This window comes from Rattus norvegicus, chromosome 13 (assembly GCF_036323735.1).
Source record: "Rattus norvegicus strain BN/NHsdMcwi chromosome 13, GRCr8, whole genome shotgun sequence".
NCBI lineage: Eukaryota > Metazoa > Chordata > Mammalia > Rodentia > Muridae > Rattus > Rattus norvegicus.
Genome location: NC_086031.1, coordinates 18573155 through 18595427, shown reverse-complemented (window position 1 = coordinate 18595427; position 22273 = coordinate 18573155). Strand labels below are relative to the sequence as shown.

At 39.0% G+C, this 22273-nt stretch overlaps 1 protein-coding gene across 6 annotated transcripts in view; it reads right to left on the bottom strand.

The window, feature by feature from the left end:
• Positions 1-22273, bottom strand: part of Cntnap5b (contactin associated protein family member 5B) — a 903457-nt gene that overhangs the window by 686284 nt on the left and 194900 nt on the right. For all 6 annotated transcript variants that reach the window (XM_063272213.1, XM_063272212.1, XM_017598777.3 and 3 more), the window contains exon 2: positions 15534-15638. In XM_063272213.1, the coding sequence (XP_063128283.1) occupies positions 15534-15638 (105 nt within the window). The remainder of the gene's footprint in view (positions 1-15533; positions 15639-22273) is intronic.

Below are 22273 nucleotides of genomic sequence, written 5' to 3'. Positions count from 1 at the left end.
TTGACTTTAGCTATTCTGATTGGTACAAAGTGGAATCTCAGAGTCATTTTGACTTTAATTTACCTGATCACTAAGGACTTTGGACATTTCTTTAACTGCTTCTCAGCCATTTGAGATTCCTCTCTTGTAAATTTTCTTTAGTCCTATAGCTTACTTTTTATTGGGTTGTTTGTTTTCCTGGTGGTTAGTTTTTTGAGTTCTTTATATATTTTGAATCTTAGCCTTCTATAGGTTGTGGGGTTTGTGAAGATCTTTTTTCCCAATCTAGGTTGTTGATTTGTCCTATTGATTATGTCCTTTGCCATAGAGAAACTTTTGAGTTTCATGAGGTCTCATTTATCAGTTCTTGATCTTAGAGTCTAACTGGTAGTACAACTTTAGACATCAATATGGAGGTTCCTCAGAAAACTGGAAATACATCTCCCTGAAGATTCAGTTATACCACTCTTGGGCACATACCAAAAGATGACCCACCATGGCACAGGGGCACATATTCTTTGTGCCCTTATTTGTGATAGCCAGAAGCTGGAAACAAACCAGAAGTCTTCCAACAGAAGAATGGATAGAGACCAAACCTGCGGATCCTTGCCCTCAGCAGCCCTATGCTCCCAAACACTGTGGGAGAGAGCACTCACCATCTGGACAGATGGGCACTCCTGAGACCGCAGAGCGGAAGAGACCACCAACACTGCCCACCCCTGCCCCCAACCCTGGCCTAAGAGGAAAGTGTATATGGCCTCTGGGTTCCCTTGGATAAGGGCACAGCAGCAGCGGGTCCCTTGCTTCTGAGACACTACCAGAACCTGAAGGGACCGACCAGATAAACAGTTCTCTGCACCCAAATCCCGAGGGAGGGAGAGCTAAACCTTCAGAGAGGCAGACAAACCTGGGAAACCAGAAGAGACTGCACTCTGCACACATTACTGATTCCAGAGGAAAACACCAAACACCATCTGGAACCCTGGTGCACGGAAGCTCCCGAAAAGGGCAGCACAGATCTTCCTGGTTGCTACCCCCGCTGAGAGCTCGTAGCAGCACCCCATGAGCAAACTTGAGCCTCAGGACCACAGGTAAGACCAACTTTTCTGCTCCAAGTGACCTGCCAGGTGAACTAAAGACACAGGACCACAGGAATAGCTGAAGACTTGTAGATAGGAAAAACTACACGCCCGAAAGCAGAAAACTCTGTTCCCATAACTGGCTGAAAGAAAACAGGAAAACAGGTCTACAGCACCCCTGACACACAGGCTTATAGGACAGTCTAGCCACTGTCAGAAATAGAAGAACAAAGTAACACTAGAGATAATCTGATGGCGAGAGGCAAACACAGGAATCCAAGCAACAGAAACCAAGACTACATGGCATCATCGGAGCCCAATTCTCCCACCAAAGCAAACACAGAATATCCAAACACACCAGAAAAGCAAGATCTAGTTTCAAAATCATATTTGATCATGATGCTGGAGAACTTCAAGAAAGACGTGAAGACTCCCTTAGAGAAACACAGGAAAACATTAATAAACAAGTAGAAGCCCACAGAGAGGTGTCACAAAAATCCCTGAAAGAATTCCAGGAAAACATAAACAAACAAGAAGAAGCCCACAGAGAGGTGTCACAAAAATCCCTGAAAGAATTCCAGGAAAACACAATCAAACAGTTGAAGGAATTATAAATGGGAATAGAAGCAATCAAGAAAGAACACATGGAAACAACCCTGGATATAGAAAAACAAAAGAAGAGACAAGGAGCCCTAGATACGAGCTTCACCAACAGAATACAAGAGATGGAAGAGAGAATCTCAGGAGCAGAAGATTCCATAGAAATCGTCGACTCAACTGTCAAAGATAATGTACAGCGGAAAAAGCTACTGGTCCAAAACATACAGGAAATCCAGGACTCAATGAGAAGATCAAACCTAAGGATAATAGATATAGAAGAGAGTGAAGACTCCCAGCTCAAAGGAACAGTAAATATCTTCAACAAAATCATAGAAGAAAACTTCCCTAACCAAAAGAAAGAGATACCCATAAGCATACCAGAAGCCTACAGAACTCCAAATAGATTGGACCAGAAAAGAAACACCTCCCGTCACATAATAGTCAAAACACCAAACGCACAAAATAAAGAAAGAATATTAAAAGCAGTAAGGGAAAAAGGTCAAGTAACATATAAAGGCAGACCTATCAGAATCACACCAAGACTTTTCGCCAGAGACTATGAAAGCCAGAAGATCCTGGACAGATGTCATACAAACCCTAGGAGAACATGAATGACAGTCCAGGTTACTGGATCCTGCAAAACTCACAACTAACATAGATGGAGAAACCAAGGTATTCCATGACAAAACCAAATTTACACAATATCTTTCTACAAATACAGCACTACAAAGGATAATAAATGGTAAAGCCCAACATAAGGAGGCAAGCTATACCCTAGAAGAAGCAAGAAACTAATCATCTTGGAAACAAAACAAAGAGAAGAAAAGCACACAAACATAACCTCATATCCAAAAATGAATATAACAGGAAGCAATAATCACTATTCCTTAATATCTCTCAACATCAATGGCCTCAACTCCCCAATAAAAAGATATAAATTAACAAACTGGATACACAACAAGGACCCTGCATTCGGCTGCCTATAGGAAATACACCTCAGAGACAAATACAGACACTACCCCAGAATGAAAGGCTGGAAAACAACTTTCCAAGCAAATGGTCAGAAGAAGCAAGCTGGAGTAGCCATTCTAATATCAAATAAAATCAATTTCCAACTAAAAGTCATCAAAAAAGATAAGGAAGGACACTTCATATTCATCAAAGGAAAAATCACCAAGATGAACTCTCAATCCTAAATACCTATGCCCCAAATACAAGGGTACCTACATACGTAAAAGAAACCTTACTAAAGCTCAAAACACACATTGCATCTCACACAATAATAGTAGAAGATTTCAACACCCCACTATCATCAATGGACACATCATAGAAACAGAAATTAAACCGAGACGTAGACAGATTAAGAGAAGTCATGAGCCAAATGGACTTAACAGATATTTATAGAACATTCTATCCTAAAGCAAAGGGATATACCTGCTTCTCAGCTCCTCATGATACTTTCTCCAAAATTGACCATATAATTGGTCAAAAAACGGGCCTCAACAGGTACAGAAAGATAGAAATAATTCCATGCCTGCTATCAGACCACCACGGCCTAAAGCTGGTCTTCAATAACAATAAGGGAAGAACGCCCACATATACATTGAAATTGAACAATGCTCTACTCAATGATAACCTGGTCAAGGAAGAAATAAAGAAAGAAATTAAAGAGTTTTTAGAATTTAATGAAAATGAAGGTACAACACACCCAAACTAATGGGACACAAGGAAAGCTGTGCTAAGAGGAAAACTCATAGTTCTGAGTGCCTGCAGAAAGAAACAGGAAAGAGCATATGTCACCAGCTTGAGAGCACACCTAAAAGCTATAGAACAAAAAGAAACAAATACACCCAGGGGAGTAGAAGGCAGGAAATAATCAAACTCAGAGCTGAAATCAATCAAGTAGAAACAAAAAGGACCATAGAAAGAATCAACAGAACCAAAGGTTGGTTCTTTGAGAAAATCAACAAGATAGATAAACCCTTAGCCAGATTAACGAGAGGACAGAGAGAGTGTGTCCAAATTAACAAAATCAGAAATGAAAAGGGAGACATAACTACAGATTCAGAGGAAATTAAAAAAATCATCAGATCTTACTATAACAGCCTGTATTCAACAAAACTTGACAATCTGCAGGAAATGGACAATTTCCTAGACAGATACCAGGTACCGAAGTTAAATCAGGAACAGATAAACCAATTGAAGAACCCCATAAATCCTAAGGAAATAGAAGCAGTCATTAAAGGTCTCCCAACCAAAAAGAGCCCAGGTCCAGACAGGTTTAGTGCAGAATTCTATCAGACCTTCATAGAAGACCTCATACCAATATTATCCAAACTATTCCACAAAATTGAAACAGATGGAGCACTACCGAAATCCTTCTATGAAGCCACAATTACACTTACACCTAAAACACACAAAGACCCAACAAAGAAAGAGAACTTCAGACCAATTTCCCTTATGAATATCGACGCAAAAATACTCAATAAAATTCTGGCAAACCGAATCCAAGAGCACATCAAAACAATCATCCACCATGATCAAGTAGGCTTCATCCCAGGCATGCAGGGATGGTTTAATATACAGAAAACAATCAACGTGATTCATTATGTAAACAAACTGAAAGAACAAAACCACCTGGTCATTTCATTAGATGCTGAGAAAGCATTTGACAAAATTTAACACCCTTCATGATAAAAGTCCTGGAAAGAAGAGGAATTCAAGGTCCATTCCTAAACATAGTAAAAGCCATATACAGCAAACCAGTTGCTAACATTAAACTAAATGGAGAAAAACTTGAAGCAATCCCACTAAAGTCAGGTACTAGACAAGGCTCCCAACTCTCTCCCTACTTATTCAATACAGTTCTTGAAGTTCTAGCCAGAGCAATCAGACAACAAAAGGAAATCAAGGGGATACAGATTGGAAAAGAAGTCAAAATATCGCTATTTGCAGATGATATGATAGTATATTTAAGTGATCCCAAAAGTTCCACCAGAGAACTACTAAAGCTGATAAACAACTTCAGCAAAGTGACTGGGTATAAAATTAACTCAAATAAATCAGTAGCCTTCCTCTACCCAAAAGAGAACCAAGCTGAGAAAGAAATTAGGGAAATGACACCCTTCATAATAGACCCAAATAATATAAAGTACCTTGGTTTGACTTTAACTAAGCAAGTAAAAGATTTGTACAATAAGAACTTCAAGACTCTGAAGAAAGAAATTGAAGAAGACCTCAGAAGATGGAAAGATCTCCCATGCTCATGGATTGGCAGGATTAATATAGTAAAAATGGCCATTTTACCAAAAGCGATCTACAGATTCAATGCAATTCCCCATCAAAATACCAATCCATTTCTTCAAAGAGTTAGACAGAACAATTTGCAAATTCATCTGGAATAACAAAAAACCCTGGATAGCTAAAACTATCCTCAACAATAAAAGTACTTCAGGGGGAATCACTATCCCTGAACTCAAGCAGTATTACAGAGCAATGGTCATAAAATCTGCATGATATTGGTACAGAGACAGACAGATAGACCAATGGAATAGAATTGAAGACCCAGAAATGAACCCACACACCTATGGTCACTTGATTTTTGACAAAGGAGCCAAAACCATCAAATGGAAAAAAGATAGCATTTCAGCAAATGGTGCTGGTTAAACTGGAGGGCAACATGTAAAAGAATGCAGATCGATCCATGCTTATCACCCTGTACAAAGCTTAAATCCAAGTGGATCAAGGACCTCCACATCAAACCAGATATACTCAAGCTAATAGAAGAAAAACCAGGGCAGCATCTCGAACACATGGGCACTGGAAAAAATTTCCTGAAAAAAACACCAATGGCTTATGCTCTAAGATCAAGAATCGACAAATGGGATCTCATAAAACTGCAAAGCTTCTGTAAGGCAAAGGACACTGTGATTAGGACAAAACGGCAACCAACAGATTGGGAAAAGATCTTTACCAATCCTACAACAGATAGAGGCCTTATATCTAAAATATACAAAGAACTCAAGAAGTTAGACCACAGGGAGACAAATAACCCTATTAAAAAATGGGGTTCAGAGCTAAACAAAGAATTCTCAGCTGAGGAATGCCGAATGGCTGAGAAACACCTAAAGAAATGTTCAACATCTTTAGTCATAAGGGAAATGCAAATCAAAACAACCCTGAGATTTTACCTCACACCAGTGAGAATCGCTAAGATCAAAAACTCAGGTGACAGCAAATGCTGGCGAGGATGTGGAGAAAGAGGAACACTTCTCCATTGTTGGTTGGATTGCAGACTGGTACAACCATTCTGGAAATTAGTCTGGAGGTTCCTCAGAAAATTGGACATTGAACTGCCCGTGGATCCAGCTATACCTCTCTTGGGCATATACCCAAAAGATTCCCCAACATATAAAAAAGACACGTGCTCCACTATGTTCATAGCAGCCTTATTTATAATAGCCAGAAGCTGGAAAGAACCCAAATGCCCTTCGACAGAGGAATAGATACAGAAAACGTGGTGTATCTACCCAATGGAATACTACTCCGCTATCAAAAACAATGACTCTTTGAAATTCATAGGCAAATGGTTGGAACTGGAAAATATCATCCTGAGTGAGTTAACCTAATCACAGAAAAACACACATGGTATGCCCTCATTGATAAGTGGCTATTAACCCAAATGCTTAAATTACACTTGATGCTTAGAACAAATGAAACTCAAGATGGATGATCAAAATGTGAATGCTTCACTCCTTCTTTAAAAGGGGAACAAGAATACCCTTGGCAGGGAATAGAGAGGCAAAGATTATAACAGACACAGAAGGAACACCCATTCAGAGCCTGCCCCACATGTGGCCCATACATATACAGCTATCCAATTAGACAAGATGGATGAAGCAAAGAAGTGCAGGCCGACAGGAGCCGGATGTAGATCTCTCCTGTGAGACACGGCCAGAATACAGTAAATACAGAGGCAAATGCCAGCATCAAACTACTGAATTGAGAATAGGACTCCCATTGAACGAATCAGAGAAAGATCTGGAAGAGCTTGAAGGGGCTCGAGACCCCATATGTACAACAATGCCAAACAACCAGAGCTTCCAGGGACTAAGCCACTACCTAAAGACTATACATGGACTGACCCTGGACTCTGACCTCATAGGTAGCAATGAATATCCTAGTAAGAGCACCAGTGGAAGGGAAAGCCCTGGGTCCTGCTAAGACTGAATCCCCAGTGAACTAGACTATGGGGGGAGGGCGGCAATGGGGGGAGGGTTGGGAGGGGAACACCCATAAAGAAGTGGAGTGGGAGGGATTAGGGGGATGTTTGCCCTGAAACCGGGAAAGGAAATAACACTCGAAATGTAAATAAGAAATACTCAAGTTAATAAAAAAAAAGAAGAATGGATAGAGAAAATATGGTTCATTAACACAATGGAATGCTACTCAGCTATTAAGAGGGAGGACAGCCTGAATTTTTGAGGCAAATGGATGGAAGTAGAGATGTTATCCTCAGTAAGGTAACACAGACCCAAAAGGACATGCAGGGCACATAGTCACTAATAAGTGAATATTACCCAAAAAAGTAGAGAATACGCAGGCTACGATCCACAGAACCCAAGAAGGTTAAAAAGTAGAACGGCCCCAGTGAGAATGCCTCATTCCCACTTGGGAGGGAGAAGAAAGCAATCAGGTGGGGGCAACTGGATGGAAAATTAGACAGGGGGGGAAGAGAGGAACATGATACAGTAGTAGGGGGAGAAGACTGAAGCCCCGAGGGCCAGAAGAAGAATGAAAACAGGAAACCTCGGGAAATACGAAATGGAGGAACCCTCTTGAATGTACCAGAGACTTGGCAGGTAAGAGATTATCAGAACTCAAAGGGACAGTCCTTCGATGAAATACCCTACAGTGAGGAGAGTGGAAACTTGTAGAGACCACCTCCAATAGAAAGACAGAAGATCAAGTGGAGGTATGTGGTTGCCATCCCACAGTCAAAAACTCTGATCCAGAGTTGTTCCTGTCTGAAAGAACTGCAGGGACAAAAATGGAGAAGAGCCTGCGGGAAAGGAGGTCCAGTGATAGGCACAAATTGGATCCTGCTTCAGGGAAACCCCGAAGGCCTGACACTATTACTGAGGTTATGGTTTGCTTACAAACAGGAGCCTATCATGACTGCAATCTGAAAAGCCCACCCAACAAGTAGCTGAATGAGTCAGATGCAGAAATTTACACCCAGCCAATGGACAGAAGTCAGTGACCCCTATGGTTGAATTAGGGAAAAGGTGCAAGAAGCTGAGCGACCCTATAGGAAGACCAGCAGTCTGAACTAATGTGAACCCTCAAGATCTCTCAGACACGGAGCCACCAACCAGGTAGCATACACAGCTGATAAGAGGCCCCCCAATACCAGAGTACTGTCTGGTGTGGACTCAATGCTAGAAGATGCACCTAACCCTCAAGTAACTTGTGGCCCCAAAGATTGGGGAGGTCTAGTGGGGTGAAGGTGGGGTTTCGGGACATCCTCTTGAAAATGGGTTAAGGAGGTATGGGATGAGTAAGAGTCAGAGGGTGGACCAGGAGGGGTATTAAGACTGTGCTGTAAAAAAAAAAGATTAAAGAACAAAAAAAAAAGTGTATCAACTAACATAATTTTGTTAAGCATTTTACAATTTTTGTTAAGCTTCTTCCACCTTTTCCCTAATTCAACCATAGGGGTCACTGGCTTCTGTTCATTGGCTGGGTGTAAATCTCTGCATCTGACTCTTCCAGCTGCTTGTTGGGTGGGCCTTTCAGACTGCAGTCATGATAAACTCTTGTTTGTAAGCAAACCATAGCATCAGTAATAGTGTCAAGCCTTAGGGCCTTCCCTTGAGCAGGATCCCTCTGTATAATATATAAGGACTGGTCCTTATACATTATACATATATCAAATAATCACACCATGAAGTTTAATATACAATTAATTTTGCTATTTATGCTTCAGTAATACCATTGAGGAAATAACTGAGCTAATAAGAATCATGCACAATTATTTCTGTGTACATTATTGGAGTTATGCGTATCTTCTGGACAGAGACATATAGAAGATGCCTCTGTATAGAGTGAGGATGTGGGAGGAAAATTTCTAATGAATTTATGGAATGGACATGGTATTCTATCATTTGCTGAAGCAATGATACCTTGGTAATGGGGATAAGGCTAATTCCTCTGTGCAATCTGGCTGACATAATATGAGGTAAAGCAGTAAGTACTTCTCCATATATAGGAAGTTTATCCTTTTTTTTTATTAACATGAGTATTTCTTATTTACATTTCGAATGTTATTCCCTTTCCCGGTTTCCGGGCAAACATCCCCCTAATCCCTCCCCCCTCCTTTATGGGTGTTCCCCTCTCCATCTTCCCCCCATTGCCTCCCTCTCCCCAACAATCTAGTTCACTGGGGGTTCAGTCTTAGCAGGACCCAGGGCTTCCAGTTCCACTGGTGCTCTCACTAGGATATTCATTGCTACCTATGAGGTCAGAGTCCAGGGTCAGTCCATGTATAGTCTTTAGGTAGTGGCTTAGTCCCTGGAAGCTCTGGTTGCTTGGCATTGTTGTACATATGGGGTCATGAGCCCCTTCAAGCTCTTCCAGTTCTTTCTCTGATTCCTTCAACGGGGGTCTTATTCTCAGTTCAGTGGTTTGCTGCCTGCATTCGCCTCTGTATATGCTGTATTCTGGCTGTGTCTCTCAGGAGAGATCTACATCCGGCTCCTGTCGGCCTGCACTTCTTTGTTTCATCCATCTTGTCTAATTGGATAGCTGTATATGTATGGGCCACATGTGGGGCAGGCTCTGAATGGGTGTCCTTCTGTGTCTGTTATAATCTTTGCCTCTCTATTCCCTGCCAAGGGTATTCTTGTTCCCCTTTTAAAGAAGGAGTGAAGCATTCACATTTTGATCATCCGTTTAGAGTTTCATTTGTTCTCGGCATCTAGGGTAATTCAAGCATTTGGGCTAATAGCCACTTATCAATGAGCGCATACCATGTGTGTTTTTCTGTGTTTGGGTTACCTTTTTTTTTTTTTTCAGTTAAATGCCACATAAGCTTGCCACATGACTGAATTCTTAGACTCACCATTCAGTACTAATGGAGAAAATCTTTAATACCTTTGTGGCTATCAGAATTTCCAGAATTCTGTAGCTTTGTAAATATTTCCTCTAGGGATGGGGTATGGTTGATGTCTGTCCATTCATCAGATGAAAGGGGCTATTTAAAGCACTCATTGTAGAAAAAGGATCCTCAGGCTCTTATTAATTTTGAACATTGATAGTTTATAAGTCCAGTCTGAGGAGAACAATAAATCCTTTTTCTGCAAGGTTCTCTGTTAATTAATACTACATCCTTTCTTTTTAGCTTGCTAGATTTTATACTTTCTTGTATATTCACAGGAAAAATTTGTTCTTCACAACATTACCATACTTTTATGTTTTATAATGATATATATGTAACATATGTCCATGCATTCCATATGTTGGACACATAATTGCAAACACACATACATATTCATTAATTTAGTCAACTTCACATACATTAAGCTCTTCGAGTTCTTTCGTTATGGGCTTACATTCCCAAAGCGGATGCAAACTATTTTTAATTTTTTTAAGTTATTATGTATGTTGTTTTGTATTTTTCTGTGTGTGGATATTGCATTGCATGGATGTGACATGCCTGTGCAGTCCAGAAGATGGCATCACAGCCACTGAAAGTGGCATGACAGATGCTTGTAAGCCACTCATTATAACAGTTGGGGTCTTCATGAAGAACAAACAGTTATTTTTAATCATTACACCTTCTTTTCAGCCCCTCAACTATGATTTTTGGTATATTGAGGCAGGATCTCTTACTGAACTAAGAACTCATTGGTTTGGTGAGATTATATAGATAACTCAGTGTGGAGATCCTACTGATTCCATTTATATCACAGAATGCATGGGTTATTATGAACACTGCAACCCTAGATATTGATATGGGTAATGGACCCAGGTCCTCATGTTTCATAAGTAAGCCAATTGAGTCCTCTTCTCAAACCATCAACTCTTTATAATAGAATTCCTACCAGGTTAGAGTAATCATGTGTGAAGTTTCTTGCTTAGTGACTAACATTTAAGATGTAATCTTAAATAGTTAAAGAAGCATTAACTGTTCAATAGCCAGTCTAAAGTATTAGCTTGTAGTTCTGATTGCATTCCAACGTCTTCCAGAAACTACTTGTACATTCATTCAATCAATATGCAGATAAAATATCTGTGGTATGTGTTGGGCAATATCACTAGCTCATGTGTCTCAGGTGATATACACAGACACACAGACACACAGACATACACACATACACACTCACCCACACGGGAAAGAGAGAGAGAGAGAGAGAGAGAGAGAGAGAGAGAGAGAGAGAGAGAGAGAGGAGAGAGCGCGCCTGGGTATGCCAAACCGTAAGGGAAGATGAGACTCTGTGAATGGAGAGACCCGACAGAACATTGCACACTGGACTAGAGAGGGAGTCTCCCCAGTTTGGCCTCTTAACAAAGAGAGGTAAGGAGTTGTCTCCTCTCTCACACAAACTGGTCTGATGTATAATACCCACGCTCCCCACCAAGCCAGAAAAGGGACAGGTATGATTAATCATTGCAAAGACACTGTCTACAGTCACTATCCCTCTAAGAAGGACATAATGGTCATAAAGTGAAACCCTCAGCTTCCCCATAGGAGAATAAGGAGTTCCTAGATAGTGTGGACCTGGTATCACACACTTTGTGTAGAGATCAGACTAATTGTCTTGGGAATCACTTTTCAGGCTGTATTAAATTGCCTGAACAAGCTATTTTTTTCCTGAAGTAAAACTGGGGTTTCACTGATTAATGCCTAGCATTCTGTCCAGCAATAGGGAAGCTCTTCTCAATTCGAGTTCCTAGTATGGTTCTCTGGGAAATAGTATAAGACAGGTATCATCCAGAGATGCCAAAGATAAAAATCTGAGCTTAGCAAGTGGCTTGATGATGCCCATAGAACACCACCGTGTCATAGCTGGCAATTGACCACTTACTATTTAGTTTCAAAAATATTTTTTGCTGTTTCATGATTCCTGAATTCAGTTGAGTTGGGTTTGAACCCAAGTATTTTCTATTTCCTACTACATATTGGCAAACTATGTCATTTTCCTGAAGTTCAGCAACTTTCTCTCATGGGAAAAGGTAAAATACATACCTTACACTAGTTGTGCTATGGATTATTATGATAATATACATAAAAATAAAATTAGATATTAATTCATAAGACTAAGCAAAGACCATTATTAAAATATATATTGCATCAATAGTCTCTTCTCTGTGCTATAATGAGATATTTTTTCTTTTATAATAGTATAGCCCTTTGATGTACAAGGGACTCAGTTACAGAAACTTTTGCATAAAATCCACAGATATTTGAGATTTGATATAAAATTACAGAATAATGATTCTTTTATCAAAACACAACATGTTGTTAATACTAAATAAATAACTGCTGTCCAGTATCCCTTGGGAACGATGACAAGTAATACACTCATGTGCAGTCTAGAAGCAATTTCTCTATTGTTTCCACCAAAAATAGAGACATCTGTATTCTTAGATGGCTTCCTCAAATAAATTATGACTGATTTTTGCTTATGGATAATGTTATAACAGTGGTCTTATAACTCATAGCATAAAATATACTACAAGTAAATAAACAAATCTATAAATGTGAAATGATGGAGATTCAAAGACATAAAATTTTAACAAATTAAATCCATCAAGGATTCAAATATCAATAATTCAAAAACTAATACGTATTTCAGAATCCAAAGGTAAATCGAAATAGGAAAAATATATTATGTTGGTCAGCCTAATACACCTATGTGATGCACATTTGAGAAGAGATGGCATAAATGAGAAAAAGCCAATGGATGTGCTATACTTACATACAGAATTTTATGTACATTTGTGTATATGTCTGTGCACAAAAATATGTGTGTTTTAATATATGTGGTTATAATGTACTTGTTTTGGTTTGAATTTTTTATTAATCATTCCATTTGTTTGCATCTCAAATGCTATTCCATTTCTAGATTATCCCTTTACCAACCATATCTCACATCTGCCCTTCCCCTCCCCTTTGCCCATATGAGGGTGCTCTTCCATCCACCCACCCACATATCCTAAACCATTGCTCCTGCATCTCCCTATGCTGAGGTATCAAATCTCCCTGAGACCAAGGGCCTCCCCTTCCATTGCTGTCAGGAAAGGGCATTCTGTGGTACATATGTATTGTTCCAGGTACACTCCTTGGTTGTTGGTCTAATCTCTGGGAGAACTGCATGGTCAGGCCGGCCTATGTTGTTCTTCCAATGGGGTTGCAATCCTCCAATGCTCCTTCAGTCCTCCCGCCATCTCCATGACCACGTTCCCTGAGCTCAGTCGGATGGTTGGTTCCAAGCATCCACATCTGCATTGGTCAGTTGCTGGCCAGCCCTCCCGGGCACCACCACACTATGATCCTATCTGCAAGTTCCTCTTGACTACAGCAATAGTGTCAGCTTTGGTGTCTGCAGACATGATTTATCCTCAGGTGGAGCAGTCCCCGGATGGCCCTCCCTTCAGTCTCTGTTTCCTTTTTTGTCCCGTTCTTCTTTTGGACAGGAACATTTCTGGGATAAAAACTTTAAGATGGGTCGTTGGTCCCATCCCTCAACTCGAGACCATGCCTAACTACTGGAGGTGATCTCTATGGCTTCTATCTCTCCTTTCTCTTTGCATTTCAGCTATAGTCATCCTGTTGTGTCCTGGAAGCCTCACATTTCCCTGGTGTCCAGGATTCTCCAAAGACTATCCACAGTTCCCATAATCTCTGGTACATATTTTTCTTAGATTTCCTGACCCTCTGAATCTCTCTGTCATCCCCTCCAGTTCCTGACACATGCACTTGTTTATGTGCAAAAAGGTCTGCATTTTATATCAGTGTTGCATTATGTAGCCTTAACCATCAAACTGACACAGCCTGGAGTCACCTAAGAAAAGATTCTTGAGTGACTGACTAGATTGTGCATAAGGGCATGTCTAAGGTGATTTTCTTGGTTGTTAATAGATATAGGAATTACAGCATACTGTGGACAATATCATCAAATGAGCAGGTGGTCCCAGACTGTACTAAAAATCTTCTTAAATCTGTAACCAAATTATCAGGCAGCCTTTCATTCCTCCAGGGTTTCTTCCTTGGCAGTAAGTGAGAATTTTGGTTAGAAGTGATGCAACAGCAGGCAGGCCAACTTCAGATTCTTGCCTGAATTGAGGTCCAGGCTTTCGTTAATGATGGATTGTAGTCTAGAAACTTGCATAAAACCTTCCTTCCCTAATTTGCATTTGGACAGAGTACTTTAATCACAAGAACAAAAGAGAAATTTTAACAGGAATTCATTCCTCAGTTGCTCTTCATCTGAAATGTGGGAGCAAGCTTTTCTGTATACTGGAAACTCACTATTTGACTAGTCTTTCTAGCCAGCTTCTTTGGGGCATGGCCTGTCCCTGCCTCCTGAATGATGGAATTGCAGGCAGCTGCCACACCTACCGGGCATTTACATGGGTTGTAGGGATTTGAATTCTTGCCCTTATGCTTTTGAGGCAAGTACTTTTCCCATTAATCCATCTCCCTAGCCCTAACAATCAACAATTTTTAATCAAGAATCAGTTTGTAAGACTAATCGGATTTCAGAATTTTATGTTAGTCTTTTAAGAAAGAGATAATTTAGCTTATATATCACAAGATCAATATCAAAATATAGATAAATATCCAACATTATATTGGTTAAGTTCATTTTGCATTACAGACTAGTCAAAGATAAATATTGTAGTTTTAACAGATCAGGTATTTACACAGTATCTGTTAAGATTACATTTTGTGTTCTTACTTTTAATTATTTGTAAAATATACCTTAAAATATTAATATTAATCTCAAAGTAAAACTACATGTACTGAAGTATTTTAGTAAACATTTCACTAACATGTCATGAAGGACACTTTGGTAGCTATTTATACTGACACATAAAATGTGCATAATAAAACAAACATTAAAACATTAACCTCTAGCAATAGTTCTCATGATGACAAAACAAAACAAAACAAAAACAAAAACAGAAATTCACAGGATTTTGGATAGTTCAATGTATGAAGTAGTTGCACACAATCATGAGGACCTGAGGTTGATCCCACAGAAACCATGATAAAATTTAAACAGGCATTGTGGTGCATGTTTTTAATCACAGAAATGGAAGGCAGAGACAGGAATCCAGGCAATCTAACCTTTAAGCTCCAGGTTAATGAGACACCCTTTCTCATAAAAGTGTACAGGACCTAAGTAATATCTTTCAAGGCTGTCCTTTACCCCTTCCACAACATACAATTGCAGACATGAAAGTATACATACACATTCACATCTTTTTGGACACAAGTTCACATAAACAAAGAATTTCACAGGATGGCTTGTACCCCCATAAAAGAGCATGTTCATAGCTTTCATGAAGCCCTTGGTTCCAGAGTCAGTACCTTAAATAACAAAAGCAGCAGCAGTAGCAGCAGCATAAACAAAAACAATAACAACAACAAAACATAAAGAATTCCTTGCTGGATCATAGAGTTGGAGGAATGTGTTGACTATTACACGTGGGGAAGTACTTTTGATATAGTCTTAACCTCCCAGATTTCCTTCTGGATTATGACTTTGGATATGACCACTGTATAAATAGATCACATTTTCTCTCCTAAGCATTTATGATATCCTCATCTAACACATAGATTATGGGCTTAGTCACAGTTCTTACCCATTCTCCAGTTGAGGTGAGCGGGGCTGGAACTTCCAGTGACATCGGAGGAGCTGGAGAAAGCTCTCAGTGAGAGAAAGGAGGCCAAAGGGTCATCACAGTTGTCTGAAAAGATGGCAAGGGTAGAAAGGGTCAGATTCTAAGGGTAAGAAAAATTTTACAAAGAGGGAACTTAATAGTATAGGCATTGTCTCTTAACAACTTACTCTAGAAAGGATAAAGAACTATTTCCTCCAGAAATTTCATCCAAGATCTCTTCAGTAAGTGACTCTGTCGTAGGTATTCTGATACAGCAGCACAAGAAATGTTTGGTGACTTCGTCATCAAAGAGTTATGATAATGTATGTTTTTATTTATTTATTTTTTGGGTCTTCCAAAAGGCAGTCCATATTTTAATGGGTCCATAGCACTGAATATACTGAACATTGCAGGTGTATGGAAAGAGTAAGCTGGTGAAAGGTAAAGGAAGGGACAACTGAAAGGACAAATCAATCAACAAGTTATCTAACCTCACAAAGCCACCATTTTTTTCTCATTTTTTTGTATTGCAATTGATTCTCTGGGACATTGAAAATTGACTCCATAATATCTAGACAGACCTTATAGAAAACATATATGAAGTGTGGCATTCAAGGCAAATTTTTTGGTATATAGGTTCTTGGGAAGAATTGATCTGAAATTTGAAAATAATATTTACATAGGATTATTATTTATCCAGGCAATTCTTACAAAGCTGTGTTTCAGGTAATTGCAGGAAAAACAATTACAATGTGAGACTTAAATTCCTGTTTTTTAAGTATATTGAAAAATCACCTAATATACTGTGTTTCAGGTTTATCACAAATGCTAATATCTAAAAATATGTGACAAGAATGAAACATAGGAATATCCCAAATGGAGAGAAAAATATCAGAATCCAATTAATGGCAACTAGGAGGCTCTGTGGTTTGGGTCATGTCAGCATGAAAACATGGGACATGTATAGCTGCTTTACTCCTAACACTGGATGAAGCTAAAAAGCTGCATGTGTACTACAGAACACTTGTTAGATTCATTTACCAAACAACAAAAATAAATACTATGGTGTTGTTTTTAAATAAATGCCTGTCTCCTTTCTTCATCATAAGGTCCAAGGACAAATGGCTTCATAATGAGGAGACCAAAAGACAAAAGTTCTCTAAAGTGCAGCACAAAAAACCCCACCTTCTGTGTCTGCCCTCCATTTTCACATTACTACAACATGTAAACTTGTGATTTTGCATCACCCTCTGGGCAGTCAGGACCACACTCTTTACTACAGCAAGACAGTGGACTAATACACAAAGCTGAGGTCAGCTAGCCACAAATCTTACATTTTAACAAAAGGTGCTGGCACGTGTCTCTGTGGTAAAACAGGTGATTAGCCAGTATGAAACCAATGGGTCAATCCCCAACACCAATACCAATAATCGCTCTAAATTATACACAATTGCATGTAAAACTGTAGGGGGCATGGGCCTTAAAGAAATACACGAAAACAGGTTAAACAAGTAAAAGCCCTTAAAGAGGAATCATAAAAATATCTTAAAATATTAGAGGAAAACACAGCCAAACAAGTAAAGGAACTGAACAAAACCACCCAGGATCTAAAAATGGAAAAAGAAACAGTAAAGAAATCACAAACAGAGACAAGCTCGGAGACAGAAAACCTAGGAAAGAGATCAGGAGTCATAGACGCAACTATCAGCAACAGAATATAAGTGATAGAAGAGAGAATCTCAGGGGCAGAAGATACCATAGAAAACATTAACAAAACTGTCAAAAATAATGTAAAATGCAAAAAAATTCCTAACTCAAAACATCCAGGAAGTCCAGGATAGAATGAGAAGATCAAATCTAAGGATAGTAAGTAGAGAAGAGAGCAAAGATTCTCAAATTAAAGGGCCAGTAAATATCTTCAGTAAAATTATAGAAGAAAATTCCTTAAGCTAAAGAAAGAAATGCCCATAAATATTCAAAAAGCCTACAGAACTCCAATTAGATTGGACCAGAATAGAAATTCCTCCCATCACATTATAGTCAAAACACCAATTGCACAGAACATCTAGATAATATTAAAAGCAGTAAGCGGAAAGGTCAAGAAACATATCAAAGCAGACCTATCAGAATCACACCAGAATTCTCAACATAGACACTGAAAGCTCGAAGATACTGGACAGGTGTCATACAGACCCCAAGAGAACACCAATGTCAGCCCAGGCTACTATATCCAGCAAAACTCTCAACTAACATAGATGGAAAAATGAAGATATTCCTTGACAAAATGAAATTTACACAATATCTTTCTACAAATCCAGCCCTATAAGGGATAACAGATAGAAACTCCAATACACAGGCACTAATTCAGAGTAAAAGGCTGGAAAAGAAGTTTCCAAGCAAATGGTCCAAAGAAAGAACCCGGAGTAGCCATTCTAATATCAAATAATTTCTACTTTAAACCAAAGACATCAAAAAGATAACTAAGGACCCTTCATATTCTTCAAAGGGAAAATAAACCAAGATGAACTCTCCATCATGAATATCTCTGCTCCAAATTAAAGGACACCTACATTCATAAAAGAAACCTTACTAAAGTTCAAAGCACACATTGCACCTCACACAATAATAATAGGAGATTTGAACACCTCACTCTCATCAATGGACAGGTCATTGAAACTGAAATTAAACAGAAACATAGAGAAACTCACATATGTTATGAACGAAATTGACTTAACAGATATTTATAGATCATTCCATCCTACAACAAAAGGATACACCTTCTTCTCAGGAACTCATGGTACCTTCTCTACAACTGATCATATAATCGGTCACAAAACCTGCCTAAACAGATACAAGAAGATTGAAATAATCCCTTGCATCCTATTATATCAACATGCCCTAATGCTGGTTTCCAATAACAACAAAAATGACACAATGCACATATACATTGAAGTAAAATGATGATCTACTCCATGATAGCTTGCTCAAGGAAGAAATAAAGAAATTAAAGACTTTTAGAATTTAATGAAAATGAAGCCACAACATACCCAAACTTAGGGAACCTAATGAAAGCAGTGATAGGAGGAAAACCCATAGCTCTGAGTGACTCCAAAAAGAAACAGGAGAGAAACATTAGAAGCTTGACAGCACAACTAAAAGCTCTTGAACAAAAAGAAGCAAATATACCCAAGAAGAGTAGACACCAGGATATAATAAAATTAAGGACTGAAACCATCCAAGTAGAAACAAGAACTATACAAAGAATCAACAAAACCAGGAGTTAGTTCTGTGACAAAATCAACAAGATAGATAAACTCTTAGCCAGAATAAGCAGAGGTAACAGAGAGTGTACCCAAATTAACAAAATCAGAAATGTTCAGGGAGACATAAAACAGAATTTGTGGAAAGCAGATCCTACTAAAAATATTCAACAAAACTGGAAAATCTGGATGAAATGGACAATTTTCTAGTCGGATGTCAGGTAACAAAATTAGATCAGGAACAGATAAACCATCTAAACAGTCCCATAATTCCTATGGAAATAGAAGTAGTTATTAAATATCTCTCAACCAAAAAAAAATCCAGGACCAGATGGGTTTAGTACAGAATTCTATGAGATTTTCACAGAAAATCTGATACCAATGCTCTCAAAAATATTCCACGAAATAGAACGAGAAAGAGTACTGCACAGGTCTTACTATGAAGCCACATTTATGTTTCTACCTAAACCAAACAAAGACCCAATAAATAAAGAGAACTTCAGACCAATTTCACTTATGAATATTGACTCAGAATTACACAATAAAATTCTCTCAAAGTAAGTCCAAATATAGATCAAAACGATCATCCATCATGATCAAGTTCATTACTACTCAGCTAATGAAAGCAATAATTTCATGAAATTCATAGCAAACAGTTGGAACTAGATAATAATATCATCCTGAGTGAGGTAAGCCAATCTCACACACACACACACACACACACACACACACACACACACACAATGCACATGGTATGCACTCATTGGTAAGTGGATATTAGTCCCAAAGCTTTAGTAACCCTAGGTACAATCCGCAGACCACGTGTAGACCAGGAAGAAGGATGACCAAAGTGCAGATGCTTCAATGCTTCAGTTCTCTTATAATGGGGAAAAATATTCATAGGAGGAGATATGAAGACTAAGTTTGGAGCACAGGCTGAAGGAATGGGCATGCAGAGCCTGCCTCACTTGGGTATCCTGCATATATATATATATATATATATATATATATATATATATATATATATATATATCTCCACCCAAACTAGACAATATTGATGAAGCAAAGAAGTGCATGCTGACAGGAGCCTGACATAGCAGTCACCTGAGAGGCTTAGCCAGATTATGACAAATACAGAGGCGAATGCTAGCAGCAAACCATTGAACTGAGGATGGGGTCCACATTGTAGGAGTTAGAGAAAGGATTGAAGGAGCTAAATGTCTTGCAACCCTGTAAAAACAACAATACCAACCAGCCAAAGCTCCCAGGGGCTAAACCACTACCTAAAAACTACACATGGACAGACCCATGGCTCCAGCTGCATATGTAGCAAAGGATGGCCTTGTTTGGTACCAATAGGAGGAGAAATCCTTGCCTTGCCAAGGCTGGATCCCCCTAATGTAGGGGAATATCAGGGTGGGGAGGCAGAAGGGAGGGATGATTTGGGAGCTGGAATACCCTTATAGAGGAACAGGGATGTGGATGCGATAGAGGGATTAACATGAAACAGGGAAAGAGAATAACATTTGAAATGTAAACAAAAAAATCCAATAAAAAAGAATAAAAAATGAAAAGAATAAATAAAATATAGATAATCTTTAAATGAGTTTCTTAATCTAACAAACAAACAAATATAAAAATAAAAAATAAAAGTATATAAAACACTAACCGAAAGAATAGAAATCTATTGTGTAAAGTGAGGGTCTCAAACTCTCCCAAATCTAGAAATGGTAATACAAGGACAGGAAGTGTTACAACTTCAAATGGACATGTTCATGAAAGGACCTCTCAATGACACACTAATTTGTAAATATCAAAACTACAGACCAAATAAATGACATTAAAAGCTACGGGAGAAAAAATTCTCAATCAGAGAAGCAAGCAGATTAGAACAGTATCACCATTCCCAGAAGCTTCACTGATAGTATCCCATAATGATTGTTTATCTTTATGAGCCTGAAGAACTTGAGTTATACCTGGGAGGAAACTGAAAATAAGTAAAAATAGATTTTTATCCCTCTGCTCATCGGACCAAATCTCACTGTTTTGCTGTGTGCAACTGGAGATGCTGGATTAGACCTTTTCCAAATACCCAATCTGTCCAGTAACTTCCAGGGTAAACTAGACAAAGCAAGGTCTTCCACTGCAGATAGTCTTCAGTCCATTATCATCTCCCTAGCAGGAATTGTTCTCCAACACTGAAGGTTTCTGGAATAATTGCCTACTGAACAGGGAGGGAATTACATTTCTCTGGAAAAGGAATGCTACTTTTATATTAATGAACACAGGTTGGTAGAATAAGATACACCAATGCTCAAGTTCTCTGGAGATACCTCCCATTATGTTATGTGTCCAACACCCTACCTCATGGTATATCAATCCTTTGGTAGCATGGTTTCTTCCTCTCCTTTGACCAATACTCTCCACTAGAATTCTGCTCCTTCTGGTGGCCTGCCTCATCCAATTTCTAAAACATCAGATGAGTTACATTGCAAAGATCACTGTTAATGAGGTTTTGGTTCAATACCAAACCATAACAAACTTAGAATATAGTTATTATGATGATATGTCTCGCTTGTAAAACAAAAAGGAGGACTTGTAGGATCTGTGGACCATGCCAATAGGAATAAGACGGGTAAAATGGATAATGAGCATACCACTGGAATCTCAGAAATTTGAGATGTCAGGGTAGGGATGCCCATTCTCTGTCTCCTAGATCATGTAACCACGGCCCTCAACTAAGATGGTCATAGTAAGTCTGACACATAACATAACACCTGGAATCCCTCTCCATGCAAATAGGGCATCACCAAGATGTTAACCTCAGCCAATAGAATGTATTTACATGCCTCCAAATCCCATCCTACTTCTCAAGTTTTTGTAGTTCTTGTTCACGTGGAAAAAAATTTTACAAGTATTTTACCAAAGATCATCTAAGACTAGTTTTGTGTACTGAGCTCTAACATTTAGAGAAGTGCTCTCTCCCCTGAAGCACCCATGCTGGATGTTGGACCCACAATTCTATCCAGGCCACTGTTGCCCTCAGAAGCTCAAATCAGGGCACTGACTGCTGACACTATCACCACTGCAGATATTCCTACCAAACCTAGGCCAATGGTACCCTTTTGTTCTTTCTTAAGAGCTGTCTGGACATATTCATCCCACACACTGCTTCACCTTCCTCAGTCTGGCAGAAAATAACATACAATGCCCCAGAGGTAAAGTGGCAGATTGTGGACTCTTGTCTATTCCAGAATTGCCCTGTCCTCTCCTAGCCTTTCTTGGACACCTTACCACAGGAAGTGGATTGTGGAACAACAGGTTTGAGGTATTTTCATTGTAAGGAAAGATGCTGTAAAATTTACAGAAGAAATTATTCAAAATTTTGAGAATATTAGAAGCGAGGAAAAAAACCTTGATTATTTGGAATATTGTGTTTATTTGTTGATTTGTTTTGTTTTC